This window comes from Sparus aurata, chromosome 11 (assembly GCF_900880675.1).
Source record: "Sparus aurata chromosome 11, fSpaAur1.1, whole genome shotgun sequence".
In the NCBI taxonomy this organism is placed as follows: Eukaryota; Metazoa; Chordata; class Actinopteri; order Spariformes; family Sparidae; genus Sparus; species Sparus aurata.
In genome coordinates, this window is record NC_044197.1 from 2,095,713 (window position 1) to 2,112,304 (window position 16,592).

General features: G+C 41.2%; 2 protein-coding genes across 4 annotated transcripts; one reads left to right on the forward strand and one right to left on the reverse strand.

Moving 5' to 3' along the window:
• Positions 1 to 1,911: 1,911 nt before the first annotated feature.
• Positions 1,912 to 11,012, forward strand: LOC115590785 (interferon-induced protein with tetratricopeptide repeats 1-like). 3 transcript variants are annotated; one of them, XM_030432198.1, is made up of 2 exons: positions 1,912 to 2,043; positions 2,866 to 4,670. In XM_030432198.1, the coding sequence occupies exons 1-2, from the start codon at positions 2,036 to 2,038 to the stop codon at positions 4,166 to 4,168; spliced, it is 1,311 nt and encodes a 436-aa protein (XP_030288058.1). In that variant the 5' UTR covers positions 1,912 to 2,035; the 3' UTR covers positions 4,169 to 4,670. The 3 variants fall into 3 exon arrangements, with proteins under 3 accessions (XP_030288058.1, XP_030288059.1, XP_030288057.1); XM_030432199.1 differs by lacking the exon at positions 2,866 to 4,670 and adding an exon at positions 8,991 to 11,012 and having other exon boundaries at positions 2,026 to 2,043; XM_030432197.1 differs by lacking the exons at positions 1,912 to 2,043; positions 2,866 to 4,670 and adding exons at positions 7,746 to 8,030; positions 8,991 to 11,012.
• A 2,356-nt stretch (positions 11,013 to 13,368) lies between these two features.
• On the reverse strand, positions 13,369 to 15,965 carry LOC115591012 (interferon-induced protein with tetratricopeptide repeats 2-like). Its single transcript, XM_030432584.1, has 2 exons — positions 15,887 to 15,965; positions 13,369 to 15,576 (listed from the first exon to the last, which is right to left on the reverse strand). Exons 1-2 carry the CDS (start codon positions 15,892 to 15,894, stop codon positions 14,274 to 14,276), a joined length of 1,311 nt encoding a protein of 436 aa, XP_030288444.1. The 5' UTR covers positions 15,895 to 15,965; the 3' UTR covers positions 13,369 to 14,273.
• Between the last annotated feature and the right edge of the window lie 627 nt (positions 15,966 to 16,592).

The following is a 16,592-nucleotide window of genomic DNA, read 5'->3' on the forward strand; positions in this document are numbered from 1 at the left end:
GCTGATGACGTTTAATCAAACAGAAATATTAAAACCTAACGTCAACAATACATTTGGAAATACGAGACGCAAATTATTTGTTTTATCACTTAATTTTTTCTTTTGTGTTTTCCAACGAGTCCCAATGAGGCTTTATTTCATTTGTCAGAAATATCAGAATAATTTCCTGATGAGTTTGTATTTAATTTGAATGATTTTGATGATAATTATCAGGGGAAATAATTCCTTAAAAGCAATCCAATGGTCTAACACTGTTGGACTCATGAACAGTTTTAAAACAAGTGATACAAAAAACTGATGCAGCAGAACCAGAGACTTCACTTTTTTTATTCCACACACTCTTCTTCCTTTTGAAAACCTGCCGCCTACATTACCCACAATGCATCTTAGTCACTGAGCTGTTATTGCTGGAACTAAATTGTCAGATAACACGCAGCTTCCTCTGGAGCCACAGAGAGCTTCCTTCTACTGGTTTGTAAAAAAAAAAAACACACACACTTTCAAGTTGTAGTCTTTAACTATTTGTTTGTTATATTTGCTAAAATTGTCATGATCTGACAGTAGAATAAGATACAGGTCAGCTGTCTGTGGCTCCACCCAGTGGCTGTATTTTGATCTGCAAGAATCCACCGCTCCCGGATCAACACAATCAATCAGAGCCAAGGGGGTGTGTCTGAGAAGTGTCAGTCATTCTCACGCATACAAGCTACGTAGCTCGACTGCAACATCGTAAGGCCATATGTGCTATTGTTAGTATCACTGTAACCGCCGCCATCTTACCCATGTGGTTAAAACATAGAATGAAACATATATCAAGCAGCGGTCCTTAGTTGTCCAGCAAAAAAGTCCTTACAGCTCCCGCAGCTCATCCACCTCTGAAATGACTCGCCGATATTTATCCTAGTTTTCTCTCTGACTCGGTCCAGTTCTTTATTTTTACACTGCTTTTCTTCGTCAGTCTTCTTCTTTCTTCTCTTTGAAGTGGGCAATGGTGGTTGCTAAATCTAGCTTGTTAGCTTGTATGCTAACTCCGGTGTTTAGCTTTGTCTTTATGGCTACTGGTTAGCAAAACCGTCTTTCAGGTGAGCGGGCAGTCATAAGTTAGTCTGTGTTCAGGATGCTCTGATGTGGTTGAATTGGTTTAGAGAAATAAAGTTACTCATGCCTCAGAAAGGCAGCATGGTGATGATGATTACCCGAATGATTAGCTGGTAACTCGTCTACAGCCATGTGAGTTATACTGTTTGTTACTCTGAATATCTACAGTGATCTGCATGAGGCACTCGTCATTGTAATTTAGTTGTATTGATCAGAAATAGAACAATCAGGGCTTATGTTGTTGTTATTATGAATATGACATCTTGGTTATCTGGTGTTCTCTGTTACCATGGTTACAAGCCTGCTTGTGCACAGCAGGCTCCTCTGTGGAGAGCAGCAGAGAAGAAGAAGGACTGACCTGGGATCTGTGCTCATTCCATTATTCTGGCTAATTCTGTCTCAAAACTCCAGACTGCAGCTTTAAAGACACTTTAAAGTGTTTCGACCTCATGGAGAGACGAGGGCACACCAGAAACAGGATGTCAGGGTCACAGTCATGGCTGTAACATAAAGTTCACCTTCAGTAAACTACTAGTTAATAGTTTCATACTATCTTGATCAAAAAAAGAAGTATAAATACACACGTGGTGTACTATGACTTATAGCCTATTTGTCAGTATAAATCAAGAAAATGAAACAAGTCCTTAAAAAGTAAAGTGAGAGTTGTTTATTAGGGATGACAGACAGATTGGTGGCTGGAGGTTTCAGTTACTGGGAAATGAAAGTCAGGGTGCCTCATGAATAACTGGAGGAAGGAAACCGAAAGTAACTGTTCATCAGGCACTGGCACTATTTAAGGGGAACCTGCTCAACAGCTTCACATCATTACCTGCAAAGCAGAAGTTGGACATCACTCACATCTTGTCGTTGAACCCTAAAGAAGCTTCAGGAGCTAAAATCAAGTAAAAGAGAACAACTGTGTGGAGTAAACAGCTGAATGATGAGGTAAGTGGCTGTTTCAGCATTTCACAGGCTTGTAAAAAATAATGAGCATAATTACTTCATTCTGTTTTTGTTGTTTTGTTGAGTCCAGCAGCCCAAATTATTAACATTATATTGATGTTTTCATTCTCTCAATTCCTTCTTTAATCTTTCTTTTCTTCCCTTCTCTTCACATTTGTATCTGCTTGCTCTCTATTTAATGCTCCCTCTTTATCTCCATCCTTATTTCCCCTTCCTGTACATTTGATGCTCCTCGTTACCTTTTTTCTCTCCTCCTACATTATTTCCTTCCACATTTCCTTGCGGTTGTAACAGTCGGATTTATTGAGGTGGCGCCTCCTTTAGTTTAGGGATTAATGTTACCTGTACCTAGAAGAAGAGCAGGTTTACTTCCGGTCCACCGTGCGAAAACATGCAGCCAGCGGAGTGAAAACCCCTTTTTATTTCATTTTATTTTGTGATGTGTTGGTGTAGGACCCTCAGCCTGTGTTCGTCACTGCATGTATGCATGTAATAATTAGTGCCATAGAGACCTGGCTTGGTATGGTCTGTATAGTGGAATAAAAGTACGTGCAGAAATCTCACATGTTGCCTGCCGTGTCTTTAAGCTAACCAGAGCTACCGCCATTGAAAGCAGACCATAACCTTCCCTTTCACCACCCACGTTACACAGTTCATTTAATTATAGTCCTAACACCACTTGTTTGTCCTGCCTTCATTCTGTCCACATGAGATGAACAGGAAATCTAAACATTATAGTTCAGAGAGTATTATATTGACCTATGATGATGTGTTTTAATATTTGTTATTTTTATTCTCCATCAGTCAAACATCACTGGAGTCCAAACTGGAGGCCCTGCAGTGCCACTTCACCTGGGATCTGGACCCCAGCAGGTGCAGACTCTTCCGTCTTAGGGACAAGCTGGAGGACATCGGCACTGAGGAGGGAAACAGCTGGCTGGGTCACATTTACAACCTGCAGGGGTACGTTCAATACAAGCTGGGGTTCACCCAAGATGCCCAGAGTTTGTTCAACAAGGCTGCAGAGGCCTTCTGCCAGACAAGAAGAGCAGACTCAGATGAGGGTCCCTGGTTAGTGGTGAACTACGGGAACCTGGCTTGGCTGCACCACCACCTGGGAGAACAAGCAGAGAGTCAGGCTTACCTGTCAAAGGTCGACGCCCTGATGAATAAATACCCATCTCCATCCCAGGACGAGCTCCATCCAGAGATCTACGCTGAGAAAGCCTGGACCCTGATGAAGTTCAGCACAGACAAGAAGCAGCTGGCTGCAGATTACTTCCAGAGAGCCATCAGGATGCAGCCGGACATGGTGGAGTGGAAAACCAGCTACTTCTTATTGTTGTATAGTGTCTCAACATCAGTCAACACAGGACTGGATGCTGACTTGTTGGAGAAAATGAGAATCACAAAGGAAGAAGATCCAGAGAACTTGTACCTCGCTGTTCACTACCTTGAGCAGAGTGCTAAAACCATGAAGAAAGAAGAAGTTGAAGATGAAGCTCGAGAGTTAGCTGAAAAGATCCTGAAGAATCCAGTCAGCAGCTACAGCGGTATGATGCCTTTACTATGGGTTTACTTTGAATATGTATCTGTTGATGATGCCATTGATTTGGCAGAGGAGGCTCTGAGACGGCATCCAGATGTGCGTTATTTGAAGAGCTGTGTTGCACTCTGCTACAAATGGATCATTACTTCCAGGGGCAGTTTCCCAAAACAAAGCACAATAGACAGAGCGATCAGTCTCCATGAGGAGCTGATTTCTCTTTACTCTCAGTCTTCTCTGGTGAAGAAAATAGACCTCGCAAACATATACGCAAAGTCAAATCACAGCCAGGCTAAAGCTGAGGAGATTTACCAGGAGCTGCTAGAGAGTGATCTGGATCCTGCAGACAAACAGCTGGTTTACAACAGATTTGCAAACTATTTAAATATTGATCGAAGGGATCGTCAAGGGTCGAAGGAGTATCTCATGAAGGCTGCAGAGATACCGCACAAATCGCGCTTTCGTGAGAACAGCATCAGAGCTCTGGGAAGGATTAAAGACACATTTAGGAGACGGGCAGAAGAATTAGAGGCGTTTCTGCAGAACCTGCAAGAGCCATAGTGCAGTGGCTGTAAGCCAGAAAAATCTGTACAGGCTCATTAATCTGATTACATACGTATACATTAGTAAAACTTTAAGATTTGTGGAATCCAGCGAGACGTAGGAGAGCTGATGCTGTGCAAGTCTGCTTCCAGTGCATCTTCATAGATGACTGCATAAATATGGAGGATCATCTTACCCAGAATTTAAGTTAACACAGAAAAAGGAAAAGGTGAGAAGAAAACAAGTCAGTTAAGGAAGCAATTACTTACTCACAACACGTTCTGTCCAATCAACAAGCTAGCAAGTTGTCAGATTAAAGCAAAGTTAACGGGAGACAAAGGCTGATTGAAACTTGCACATTCGCGCTGAAGACCTCTCAACAGTTTAATGAAGCAGCTTCATTCAACAACACTGTCCTTTAAACAACAGCCACATCAATTCAAGGCAAGGAAAGTTTATTTGTATAGCACAATTCACACACAAGGCAACTCAAAGTGCTTTACAGGATCATAAAATAACATTAAAAGACATTAAAAATTGCATATAAAAACATTTCAAAACAAGTAAGAATGCATCAAGAAACAAAACATTAAAACAAGTGAAGAGAAAGGAAGTAGGCTAAAATAGAAAAGGTTAAAAGATACAAGACTAGATGAAATCAAAATCACAGTGCAGTTAAAAGCTTTTAAATTGCTTCAGTGAAAAGGAGTGTCAAACAGAAAGGTCCTCACATGTCCAGTCCTGATTTAAAAGAGGTGAGAGTTGTTCCAGATATGTGGCGCATAATCACTGAACGCTGCTTCTCCGTGTTCAGTTCGGACTCTAGGGACTGAAAGCAGACCTGAACCAGACGATCTCAGAGGTCTGGATGGTTCATAACGTGGCAGCAGATCAGAAATGTATTTTGGCCCGAAACTGTTCAGTAGTTTATAAACCGACAGCAGGATTTTGAAATCGATTCTTTGACAGACAGGAAGCCAGTGTAAAGATCTAAGAACTGGAGTGAAGTGATCAACTTTGTTGGTTCTTGTTAGAACTCGAGCAGCAGCGTTCTGAATCAGCTGCAGCCGTCTGATGGAGTTTTTAGGGAGTCATGTAAAGACACCGTTACAGTAGTCGAGTCTGCTGAAGATAAATGCATGGACACGTTTCCACAAATCCTGCCGAGACACAAGTCCTCGTATCCTGGATATATTCTTAAGGTGATAGTAGGCTGACTTTGTAATTATCGTAGTGTGGCTGCTGAAATTCACTCTACTTATTCTACTCAGTGTTTGTATGGGATTATAGTCTCCTGGTGATATGGTTATATAAATGTGTGTGTCATCTGCATAACTATGGTAACATATCTTGTTGTTTTTATCTGAGCGAGAAGAAGCATGTAAATGTTGAATAGTAGAGGCCCCAGAATGGAGCCCTGGGGTACTCCGCTTGTCATTTTCAGCCGCTCAGTAGTAGTCTCTATCATTTAGATTTAGATTTAGGATTTAACCAATTTAGTACCAGAGATCTCAGTTCAACTGTCAGTAATGAAATTCAAATTACACGATTAATTAAATCCATTTTGTCCTTGAAGGTGTTCACTGTACTCTGCACTGTATTTTAAGTTTATATAGGAACATGACTGAATTTATGCAACATTTGTTCTGCAGTTATATTTAGAGTATTGATGATGTAACAGTTATTTATTGTATAACCTAAAAAATATTGCCAGATGTTACTGATTGTATTCATAGAAAGTCTGTTAAGATATCTCAGTTGTACAAATTACTCATGAATATAATAAACATACCCTAAAAATCTTCTTTGAGTTGTTTGTTTTAGTGGCTGCAGTCCTTTACGCTGGTCGCTGATGACGTTTAATCAAACAGAAAAATTAAAACCTAACATCAACAATACATTTGGAAATACAAGAAACGCATTTATTTTTATTTTTAACACTCAATTTTTTTTTTCATGTTTTCCAAAGAGTCCCACTGAGGCTTTATTTCATTTATCCGAAATATCAGAATAATTTCCTAATGAGTTTGTATCTAATTTGAATGATTTTAATAATAATTATCAGGGGAAATAATCCTTAAAAGCAGTCCACTGGTCTAACACTGTTGGACTCATTATGAACAGTTTCAAAACAAGTGATACAAAAAACTGATGCAGCAGAACTAGAGACATCACTTTTTTTTATTCCACACGTTCTTCTTCCTTTTGAGAAACTGCTGCCTACATTACCCACAATGCAACTTAGTCACTGAGCTGTCATCAGATTGTCAGATGACACGCAGCTTCCTCTGGAGTCACAGAGAGCTTCTTATTACTGGTTTGTAATAAAACACTTTAATGTGAACGACTGGTGGAGTCGTTAGTAACCTGGTTACACCAGCAGGTGGCAGCAGAGCGTCACTGTGCAGGTGTGTCCAGGTACCCAGGTAACTGCTCACCCAGCTCTTCGTACCGACCTCTCCTAACAGTGACTCAGCAGACAGCCACAGACTGCTCATCGCTTCCAGGTATCAGCTGCCTGATGTGTTCAAAATTACTCACATGACAGCTGCATTAAAGTCAAACTATGAAAACGGCCAGTGAGCCATCGCTGCAAGACAAAAACAAAACTGCCACTAATTGTGAATCAACTCAAGAGAAGAATGAAGTCCAAAGTGTAACGAGCCGTGTTTCTGTTGCTCTCAGTTTGACGGACAGAACTGTGGCTGCAGGTTTGCAGTCCGGTCGGTGTGGCTGTGTTCAAACTGCTCAATACTCAGATTCACTTTTCCTTTTTCTGATTCTTCCATTTCGCTTTCTTGTCTCTCTGAATGTTGATGAATGAAATGTTCACAGAGGAGGTGATGTTTTAAAGTTTTGGATCAGAACATTATTTGTCTCGCTCCATTCACCACCATACAGAGTTTATATGAGGTGAAGTTAGTTTCATGCTGGACACTGGACAGACATCCAGGGACACCCAGCGGCGTCTCTCCCTCAGTGTCACCCGGTGTCGGCAGCAGGAGGACGGTCAGCTGCCTCCAGAACCTCGCGCTGCGCTGGAGGCTGATTTATGGACCAACAATAAATTATTATTATTGTTTGATTGATTTGCACAAAACAATGTTTCTTCTGGCTGACTTCATTAAATTAGTGAACACTATAATACAACATAAATAAAAAATACAGAACTAATTTCATGTAGCACAGTAATTTTAAGTGCTAAGATAAGATAATGGCTTTTTTTCTTTAAATGTCAATAGCTTCCATGTCATGTGACCCAGTGACTCCAAACCAATAAATAAGACGCACCTCTTTTTTATTACATTTTACTGCTTCTTCTGTTTTATATGTGTACTTATGATGAATATTCAGCAGTTCTGACGTCACGATGACAGAAATACTGTGAAATAGTGCAGTAAGTCATGTCTGTGCATTCAGGGGGACTCGGGCAGATCTGTGGCTGCAGGTTTAAAGTTTTCATTCCGGGGAAACGAAACTCAGGGCGGACTTCCGCGCCGCCTTGTTCGCGCGAACCAGTTCGCACAGATACAAATTCATTCTTTCGCTTATTTTCTCTCCGATTCTCACTTTTTCCTCTCTCTTGTCTCTCTGAATGTTCACGATGAGAGCTGCTCGTCTCTCTGACTGTTCATGATGAGAGCTCCTACAGCTGTTTTAAACTTCGCCGCGCGTCGGAAGCGAATTCGCGTCAGCTCGCGTCCCGCCGCTCTCTTGGAAACGGCCCCGCCTGTAAAACTCTCCTGTGGGTGTTCAAACTGCTGCTCGACAGCAGCTCAACATTTACAGTGGAGGAGGAAGTTGGACATCAGATCGTGTCAGCGAACCCCAAATCAATAATCAGAGAGCTACTGTGTGGAGGAAACAGCTGAATGATGAGGTGAGTGACTGCTGCTGCTTTCACATCATTATGATGCATTTCATGTTTTAGTTTTGACTCCTGGAACCAACCAGTCACTGACGATATATTCATTCCTCCTTTTCCTGTCTTTTTCTGTAAACTGTGATCCTGGTGGTGTTAAATGTATCCAGGATGGTTGGTTTCAATTAAATGTGGTTTTAAGTGTTTTATATCTTCCTCCTTTGTTCATATTTCTTTAACCATTCATTTTGTCTCTCCTTCCGTCATTTCATCATTCTCTCCTTCTCTGTTTATTTCAGTGTTCAGTGTTTACGCCCTTATTTAGCTTCTAACTGACCATTCAATGCTCCTTACTGCATTTTTCATCTTTCCTCCCCTCCTTCCTTGTTTCCTTATTTCCTTCTATTCCGGCTCCTTACTCAACTCTTCCTTGCACCCTTCCCTACATTGTTCCTTCCTTCCTTCCTTCCTTCCTTCCTTCCTTCCTGGCCATTTAGTGCTCCTCACATCATGTATATATTCCTTCCTCCACATGAGATGAACAGAGTTTCTCCACACTTCAGCCGACTGATGATCTGTATTTTTATTCTCCAAATTGCAGCCACCGGGTGGAGCCACAGACAACTGACCTGTATCTTATTCTACTGTCGGATCATAATGACAAATTTAGCAAATAACAAAAAAATAGTTACAGACTACAACTTTGATAACAGTCCAAAAGTCATAATAAGTGAGCTGCAATAATTTTTTAATTAAAGTAGGTTTTTTAAACAGTAACATATGAACATGTTGAGATATCAACCTATAATCTGAGACACATATTCAGTTGTTCATTTCCTGAGATAAATGTCTCCTTTCAATGTTTGTATCCACTTTCTATTCTTCCTCCACATGAGATGAACAGAGTTTCTCCACATACAGCACACTTCAGTCTGTTGTTGAAGCCGACTGATGATCTGTATTTTTATTCTCCATCAGTCAAACATCACTGGAGTCCAAACTGGAGGCCCTGCAGTGCCACTTCACCTGGGATCTGGACCCCAGCAGGTCCAAACTCTTCCGTCTCAGGTACCTGCTGGAGGACATCGGCACCGAGGAGGGAAACAGCTGGCTGGGTCACATTTACAACCTGCGGGGGTACGTTCAATACAAGCTGGGGTTCACCCAAGATGCCCAGAGTTTGTTCAACAAGGCTGCAGAGGCCTTCTGCCAGACAAGAAGAGCAGACTCAGATGAGGGTCCCTGGTTAGTGGTGAACTACGGGAACCTGGCTTGGCTGCACCACCACCTGGGAGAACAAGCAGAGAGTCAGGCTTACCTGTCAAAGGTCGACGCCCTGATGAATAAATACCCATCTCCATCCCAGGACGAGCTCCATCCAGAGATCTACGCTGAGAAAGCCTGGACCCTGATGAAGTTCAGCGCAGACCAGAAGCAGCTGGCTGCAGATTACTTCCAGAGAGCCATCAGGATGCAGCCGGACATGGTGGAGTGGAAAACCAGCCATGTCATAGGGTTAGTCAATGCTTCTAAGCACAGCGACACAGGGCTGGAGGCTGACGTCTTGGAGAAAATGAGAATTGCAAAGGAAGAAGATCCAGAGAACTTGTACCTCGCTGCTCAGTACCTCCAGGAATGTGCAAAGAAAGGAGAAAGAGTTGAAGATGAAGCTCGAGAGTTAGCTACAAAGATTCTGAAGAATCCAGTCAGCAGCTACAGCGGTGTGAAAGCACTTCTCAGGGTTTACAGAAACTATGTTTCTGTGGATGAGGCCATTGATTTGGCGGAGGAGGCTCTGAAAAATCATCCAGATGTGCGTTTTCTGAAGAGATGCGCTGCACTCTGCTACAAATGGAAGATCATTTTTTTCAGAGAGAGTCGCCCGAAGCCAAACATGATAGACAGAGCGATCAGTCTCTATAAGGAGGTGATTATTCTTTACTCTCAGGCTTTTCTTGTGAAGAAAATAGACCTCGCAAACATATACGCAAAGTCAAATCACAGCCAGGCTAAAGCTGAGCAGATTTACCAGGAGGTGCTAAAGAGTGATCTGGATCCTGCAGACAAACAGCTGGTTTACAACCAGTACGCAAAATATCTGAACTTTGATCGACAGGATCGTCAAAGGTCGATAAAATATCACATGAAGGCTGCAGAGATACCGATACAATCCTTCTATCGTGAGAACAGCGTCAAAGTTCTGGGAAAGATTAAAGGCAGGAGCAGAAACCGAATGTGTAGAGAAATAGAGCAGTTTCTGGAAAACCTGCAAGAGCCGTAGTGGTTTTAACAGCACTGGTTCTAAATACAGACAGAAGTGTCGGTGTTGCATCACCTGAAGAAATCTGTACAGAGAAAGTGAAAATAATAATAATAATTTGGAAAGATATGCGGCAGTTGAGGAAAGAATAAATAAACCTACAATGGAAGTGAGCCACTGATCACAGCGCGATATAAAGTAAGGTCTGACTTTATCCAATGCGAATAATTATGGCAGAAAAGATTTTTTATCCAAATATTAAGTAAAGACGCGTAATTTCACTTTGACCTCCTGACGTGATCAGCTTTAGTTTACCAGGTGTGGCTGAATGTCTTCAGAGTTACAAACACAAAATAAATCACATAATTATTTTAGAAACAAAGCAGGATTTTTGCTTTTGAATGTGCAGTTTGCTAGTTAACAAAACATCCACTAGTGTGTATATATATATAATCTGAACTCAGTTGATAACCAGATTGATTCTCGTAGATGTTGATCAGCTCATACTCTGTTGGCTTGCTTTGTTTTTCTTTTGGACTGTATTATAATATCTCTGTATGAAACTTGCTTTGCTGTAATCTTTGGAGTATTGATGAATGAAACTCTCTTATTGATCATGTTAAGATGTGTCTTATAACCTGAATATCATCACCAGATGCAACTGATTGTATTCACATAAAGTTTGTTAATCTGTGTCCCAGCTGTGCAAAATATGAATGCTAATAAATAAATAAACATTATGTACACGAAGAAATCTTCTTTTGTTGCTGCCAACGTTAAACTTGAAACATTTGAGAATCCTGATGGGGCTTTATTTTATATGTCTGAGATTTCAGAATCATTTTCAGTTTAATTTAAGTTTTACAGTTTAATTTGGTAACTTTTATACAGGAATCTAGAAACAAGAAAACTTATTTAAACCAAAGTGAAGATTAATTAATTAATTGTATTTAATCATCACTGAAACATTATTGGAGCCTTATTTTTAACTGTATCCTCTCCCAGGACATATTTGACACTTTGGCACGTTCGGCTGTCATTTTGGTCGCATAATGTAGTAAACTGGATTAATATGGGAAGAGAAGAGTGTAATTGTTTTCTTTCTTTCTTAGAGGTTTTGAAACACAGAATGACTGATTGTTGTTCATACACACTGCTGAAATAATAGAGCTGTGTATCTTACACACAGGTAAGTGGTTCAACATCTAAAATATAAATTACTTTAAATGAATATATGAAAATAAACCAGACCAGATCAGGAGGAACCTGCATCTCTTTCACAAGTCCTGGCGGTGGTACTAAAACACTGAGTCTGTGCCACAGAGATGAGGCAATCAGGTTATTGATTATCAGAGATCTTCCCCTGTAGGACAGCAGGGGGAGCAAACATTTCTATTTAGACAACTTGGCTTTCACCTTGTCCAGCACTCCCTCCCAGTTCTGCCTCTGAAAGTCCTCAGCTCCTCAGTAAAGTCCGAGGATTGTAGTTCCCCCTTTTCCCCCAGTTAAGAGTTGAATCCTGCAGACAGCTGTGGACGACCAGGACAGATACTGGTCAGCCCTCAATTTAACCCAGTACAGACTCAAAATCAGTATTCAGTGTACGCAGTGTTATTTTAAGATTATATTTTTTGTTGATTTTATCTTTTAATGTTCTCTATTCTCAGCCTCACAGCAGCTGTAGGAAGCATGAAGCTGCTATACCTGCAATGAATTCAAACAACAACAAGTGTTGGCTGTTAATTACAGCGATAATAGCAATACATTTTTTTTCCTGGCTGGGTCTTTAATGGAGGAGGTACCGCACCTGAAACTGATCAACATCAGAGCTCCTCCTCCCTACATAACCTGGAAATCAAGTTATCTCCGTCTCTCTCTCCTTCCCAGTATGCAGGGCTTCTGTTCGGTTAGATTTATTTGCTACACACTCTCACGCTCGTCAAACACTTATTAGATTAATAAACTCTTTTGTTAATTAAAATCTTGGTGTGGTCTCCCATATTTTATGTCCGAACCCAGAGCTGGTTTATGACAAAGTGGGGGCTCGTGAGCTAAATGGACTTGTGGTTTTTGGCTTGGTCAGTTTCGGTGGGGGACTCACACGGATAGTTGTCCTGCTTATTTGAAAGGAGACTTCGCATCAGTCGATGGCAACCTTCAAACTTTAGTTTTTCATCAATGCTTGCTATGGCATTAAGTTCTGTTCCCCTGGTAGGTTAAGACAGCGGGTTCCGTTAAGGGAACGTGCTGTGTTCTTGTTTTTAGTGTGATGGTGAAAGTGGGCGGAGCTGATTCATATGCTTTCAACTTCTTTTTTGCACTGATGACTGTCCTCTACACACACACATACACTTCAAACACTACTGATAATACTGACTTACACACTTTATCTCATTTTTGTAAACAGTTGTTTAGATTAGATCAATAAACTCTTCTGTTAATTGAAATCTTGGTGCGTCTTCCCCCTTGAATGTCATTGTGTTTGATGTTGTGAGGGAAACCTCCACTGTGTAAAGTAGTGACCTTATATAACCTTTCTTTGCGTTACAGTTTCCCTCACACATGCTTTTTGCTTTTCATCAGGAATGTTGTAAAGCCGGTAATAGTGATAACGATCTGTGTCGGTCTCTGTGACCTCAGGAAACATTGCCCAAAATATTAAATGCATAATTAAAGGAGCACTCTGTAGTTTTGGGGAAGAAATGTTCATGAGAAAAGAAGGCTCTTCATTGGTTGATTTTGTTTTCTTCTACCTAAACAAACTAAATAAACAAACTGTCTTTGGTTTCAAGGTCAGTTTGTCTAAACATTATAAACAAATTCACCTTAAAGGACAACACGTCTCATACTGTTTAACTGTGGCCGACCCTGCCACCTTTCTAGCTTCAAACACTGTCCTAGGGAAGTTATTTTCCTTCCTTTTCCATCTTGTTTATTCACTTGTGGAAAAAAATACATGAATTTGTATCATTACCTTAATAATATTGTGAATATAAGAATCGTTTTGAATTTCTTCTCCTAAATGTCATAGTGCCCCTTTTAAGACAAAGACAAAAATTAAGACATGTCACATAAATGTCTCACGCGATAAAATGATGAAGTAATTATGTTTTAATTCCTTTATCCTGTTTTAGTCTGTTATATCTTGTGTTACATTGAGTTTGAGGCTATACAACAGAAATGTACCCTGTACTTCCCTACTGTAAAATTAGCTTCTGTTAGCTAATTAGCTGAGTTAGCTGTGCAGTTAGCAGTCCTAATAACTGACTCTCCCACCCGGGACTGAAAACCTCCTCCCGCTGGTCCAAATCTCCTGTGCTACAGACTCAATCACCACCTCCCTCCATGCTTCAAGCTCCAAGTCTGAGCTCATGGCTAACTCAAGTAACTAGCTAAGCAGCAAGTAAAGCTTCCTATCAGCAGGAAAAATAAATCCCAGTTATTTCCTTAATTAATTATGATCAAGCCTCACCAAAATCAGTGAATAGTTGTGTTTTTGGGACAGTAATCACTGAGCTCATGTCTCAGTTCTAAGTTTCTCTGTAAACTGTGTCTTACATCCCAGATAGCAAAATTGTTCTGGCCCAGATCTGTCCACATGATGGCACTGATGTCAGCCAAGAGCAAAACCAGGTCTGTTTAATATTTGGGCCACAGCTCATTCTGTTCTGGCGGGCTCCTTCTGGCGGCTCCTCCATCCTATCCCCTTTTATATATCATAAACTAAAAATGTAATTAATATTTGGCCAAGGTATGCCTTATAAACAACACCATACTAATCCATTCTCCCTGCCAGTACTGAAGGAAACAACGATGTGAACAGTTCATCAGAGCCAGTAAACATCAGGTAAAAGTCTTGTTAAGATTAAAATTGAGAGGGCAGCCTGATAACATTATTCAAACAATAGTTACAAACAACACAAACAGACTAAGATATATTTCAAAGGAGTATAGTCCACTCAGTTGGACAGCTCAGCATGTTCCCTTTATATTGCAGCCTCTTAATCTTGCAGGTTAGCTAGAAGCTCCTCGATTTGTCGGCACATTCGGTTTCTGTTTCTGTCTTTAATCCTCTGCAGCGTTCGGATGCTGTTCTTGCGATAGGAAGACTGTAACGGTATCTCCGCTGCCCTCATGTGATACTCTATGGACTTGTAGCTCTCCTTTCGAATGAAATGTACATATTTTGCATAGCAGTTGTAAAGCATCTGTGCCTCTTCGGGATCCAGATCACTTTCTAGCAGTGGCTCGTATATCTCGTCAGCTTCAGCTTGGTGATTCGACTCTCCGTATATGTCAGCAAGAACTATTTTTCTTTTAAGTGAAGAGTGTGGGTACAGAGAAATCACTTCCCTGTAGAGACTGATTGCTCTGTTGATCACGCCGGTCTCCAGGGGATTGGACTTGTGTAACAAGATCTTCTTCTTGTAGCAGATTGCAGCACACCTCTTCAGATAACGTTCGTCGGGATGTCTTTCCAGAACCTCCTCTGCCAAATCAATTGCCTCATCCATAGATACGTAGATTCTGTACAGCTTTAGTACTGGTTTGATACCACTGTAGCTGCTGACAGGCTTTCTTAAAACCTTTCGGGCTAACTCACGTACTTCATCTTGTATTTTTTCCCCTTTTTTCGCACATGCCTGGAGGTAAAGTGCAGCAAGGTACAAGTTCTCTGGATCATGTTCCTTGGCGATCTTCATTTTCTCAAAGATATCTGCCTCCAGCTTTTTGTTGCAGTATTTAAAAGCATTGACCAACGCTATCACATGGCTGGTGTGCCACTCCACCATGTCTGGCTGCATCCTGATGGCTCTCTGGAAGTAATTCACAGCCAGCTGCTTCTTGTCTTTGCTGAACTTCATCAGGGTCCAGGCTTTCTCAGCATAGATCTCTGGATGGAGCTCGTCCTGGGATGGAGATGGGTATTTATTCATCAGGGCGTCGACCTTTGACAGGTAAGCCTGACTCTCTGCTGGTTCTCCCAGGTGGTGGTGCAGCCAAGCCAGGTTCCCGTAGCTCACCAGTAACCAGGGACCCTCATCTGAGACGGTGTTTCTTATCTGGCGGAAGGCCTCTGCAGCCCTGCTGAAGAAACGCAGGGCCTCTTCGATGAATCCCAGCTGGTAGTGGATGTAACCTTGCAGGTTGTAAATGTGACCCAGCCAGCTGTAACCCTCCTCTGTGCCGATGTCCTGCAGCTTGTCCCTGAGACGGAAGAGTTTGGACCTGCTGGAGTCCAGATCCCAGGTGAAGTGGCACTGCAGGGCCTCCAGTTTGGACTCCAGTGTTGATTGAGCAGCACTGATGAAGAATTAATATCACAAATACAAAATGACATACAGAATACTGATGCCAAAAAAACGTTGTACTCAAACACAAGTAAAAAAAATCATTTGCAAACAAACTGTGTTCACAAAAGCTCATGTCGTGATATCCTTTATACAAGCAACGAAAAGAGAGAAAGAAAGGAGTGTGTGGGAGGGAAGGAAGAAGAGAAGGAAGAAACAATCACAGTGGGAAAAAGTATGAACAATTAAAGAAAGGGAGCATAAAGGACAGAAGTAACATAATCCATAATGTTTAATATATTAATGCAGGAGCAGAAACTCACCTCATCATCCAGCTGTCACTGGTCTTACTCTGGTTTCTGTTCTTTATGTACGCTGCTGCTGACTGTCATAATCAGTAATGTTTAACTTCTGTGGAGTTGTTAATGGCTTCATGTTAAACTCTGGATTTGGACTGTGGACTTCCTTTCCCACCAATAGAAAGCTGCAGCCACACGTCAGCCGACAATTTGCGTCACAAGAAGGAATGCATGTGGGGCTCACGCCACGGTATCTTGTCACTTCCGCTGTTTGACTTCGCTGTTGGCCTTTTGATTTGGAACGAAGTGATATATGTTACCGACGCTTAAAAGAATTCCAGTTTGCCTCAGATTAAAAAGTGTGCAATGACCTTTAACTCTTTATTTTCCTGACCACAGATAACCCACATGCAAAGCTTTCAGTTCATTGTAACTTCGTGATGGGACGAACATGCAACATCTCATTATTTAGATATTAAAAGTTATTGAATTGATGTAAGAGTAACAATTACAGTTAGGTAACTACAATACATTTAGTTATAGGTGTGTAATCACTTATCTAGGATTCACAAAACATTCTTCAACTTGATAGCTCATAGCCAAGACTCGAATATCTGGGAAAAAAAATCAAGTGAAGTTGTGAGTCACAGATGTTTAAGAGAAGTTACAATTTAGCCAAGTGTCAGAAGTATGACTCAAGTAAAAGTTTGACGACCTTCACAGCTCGATC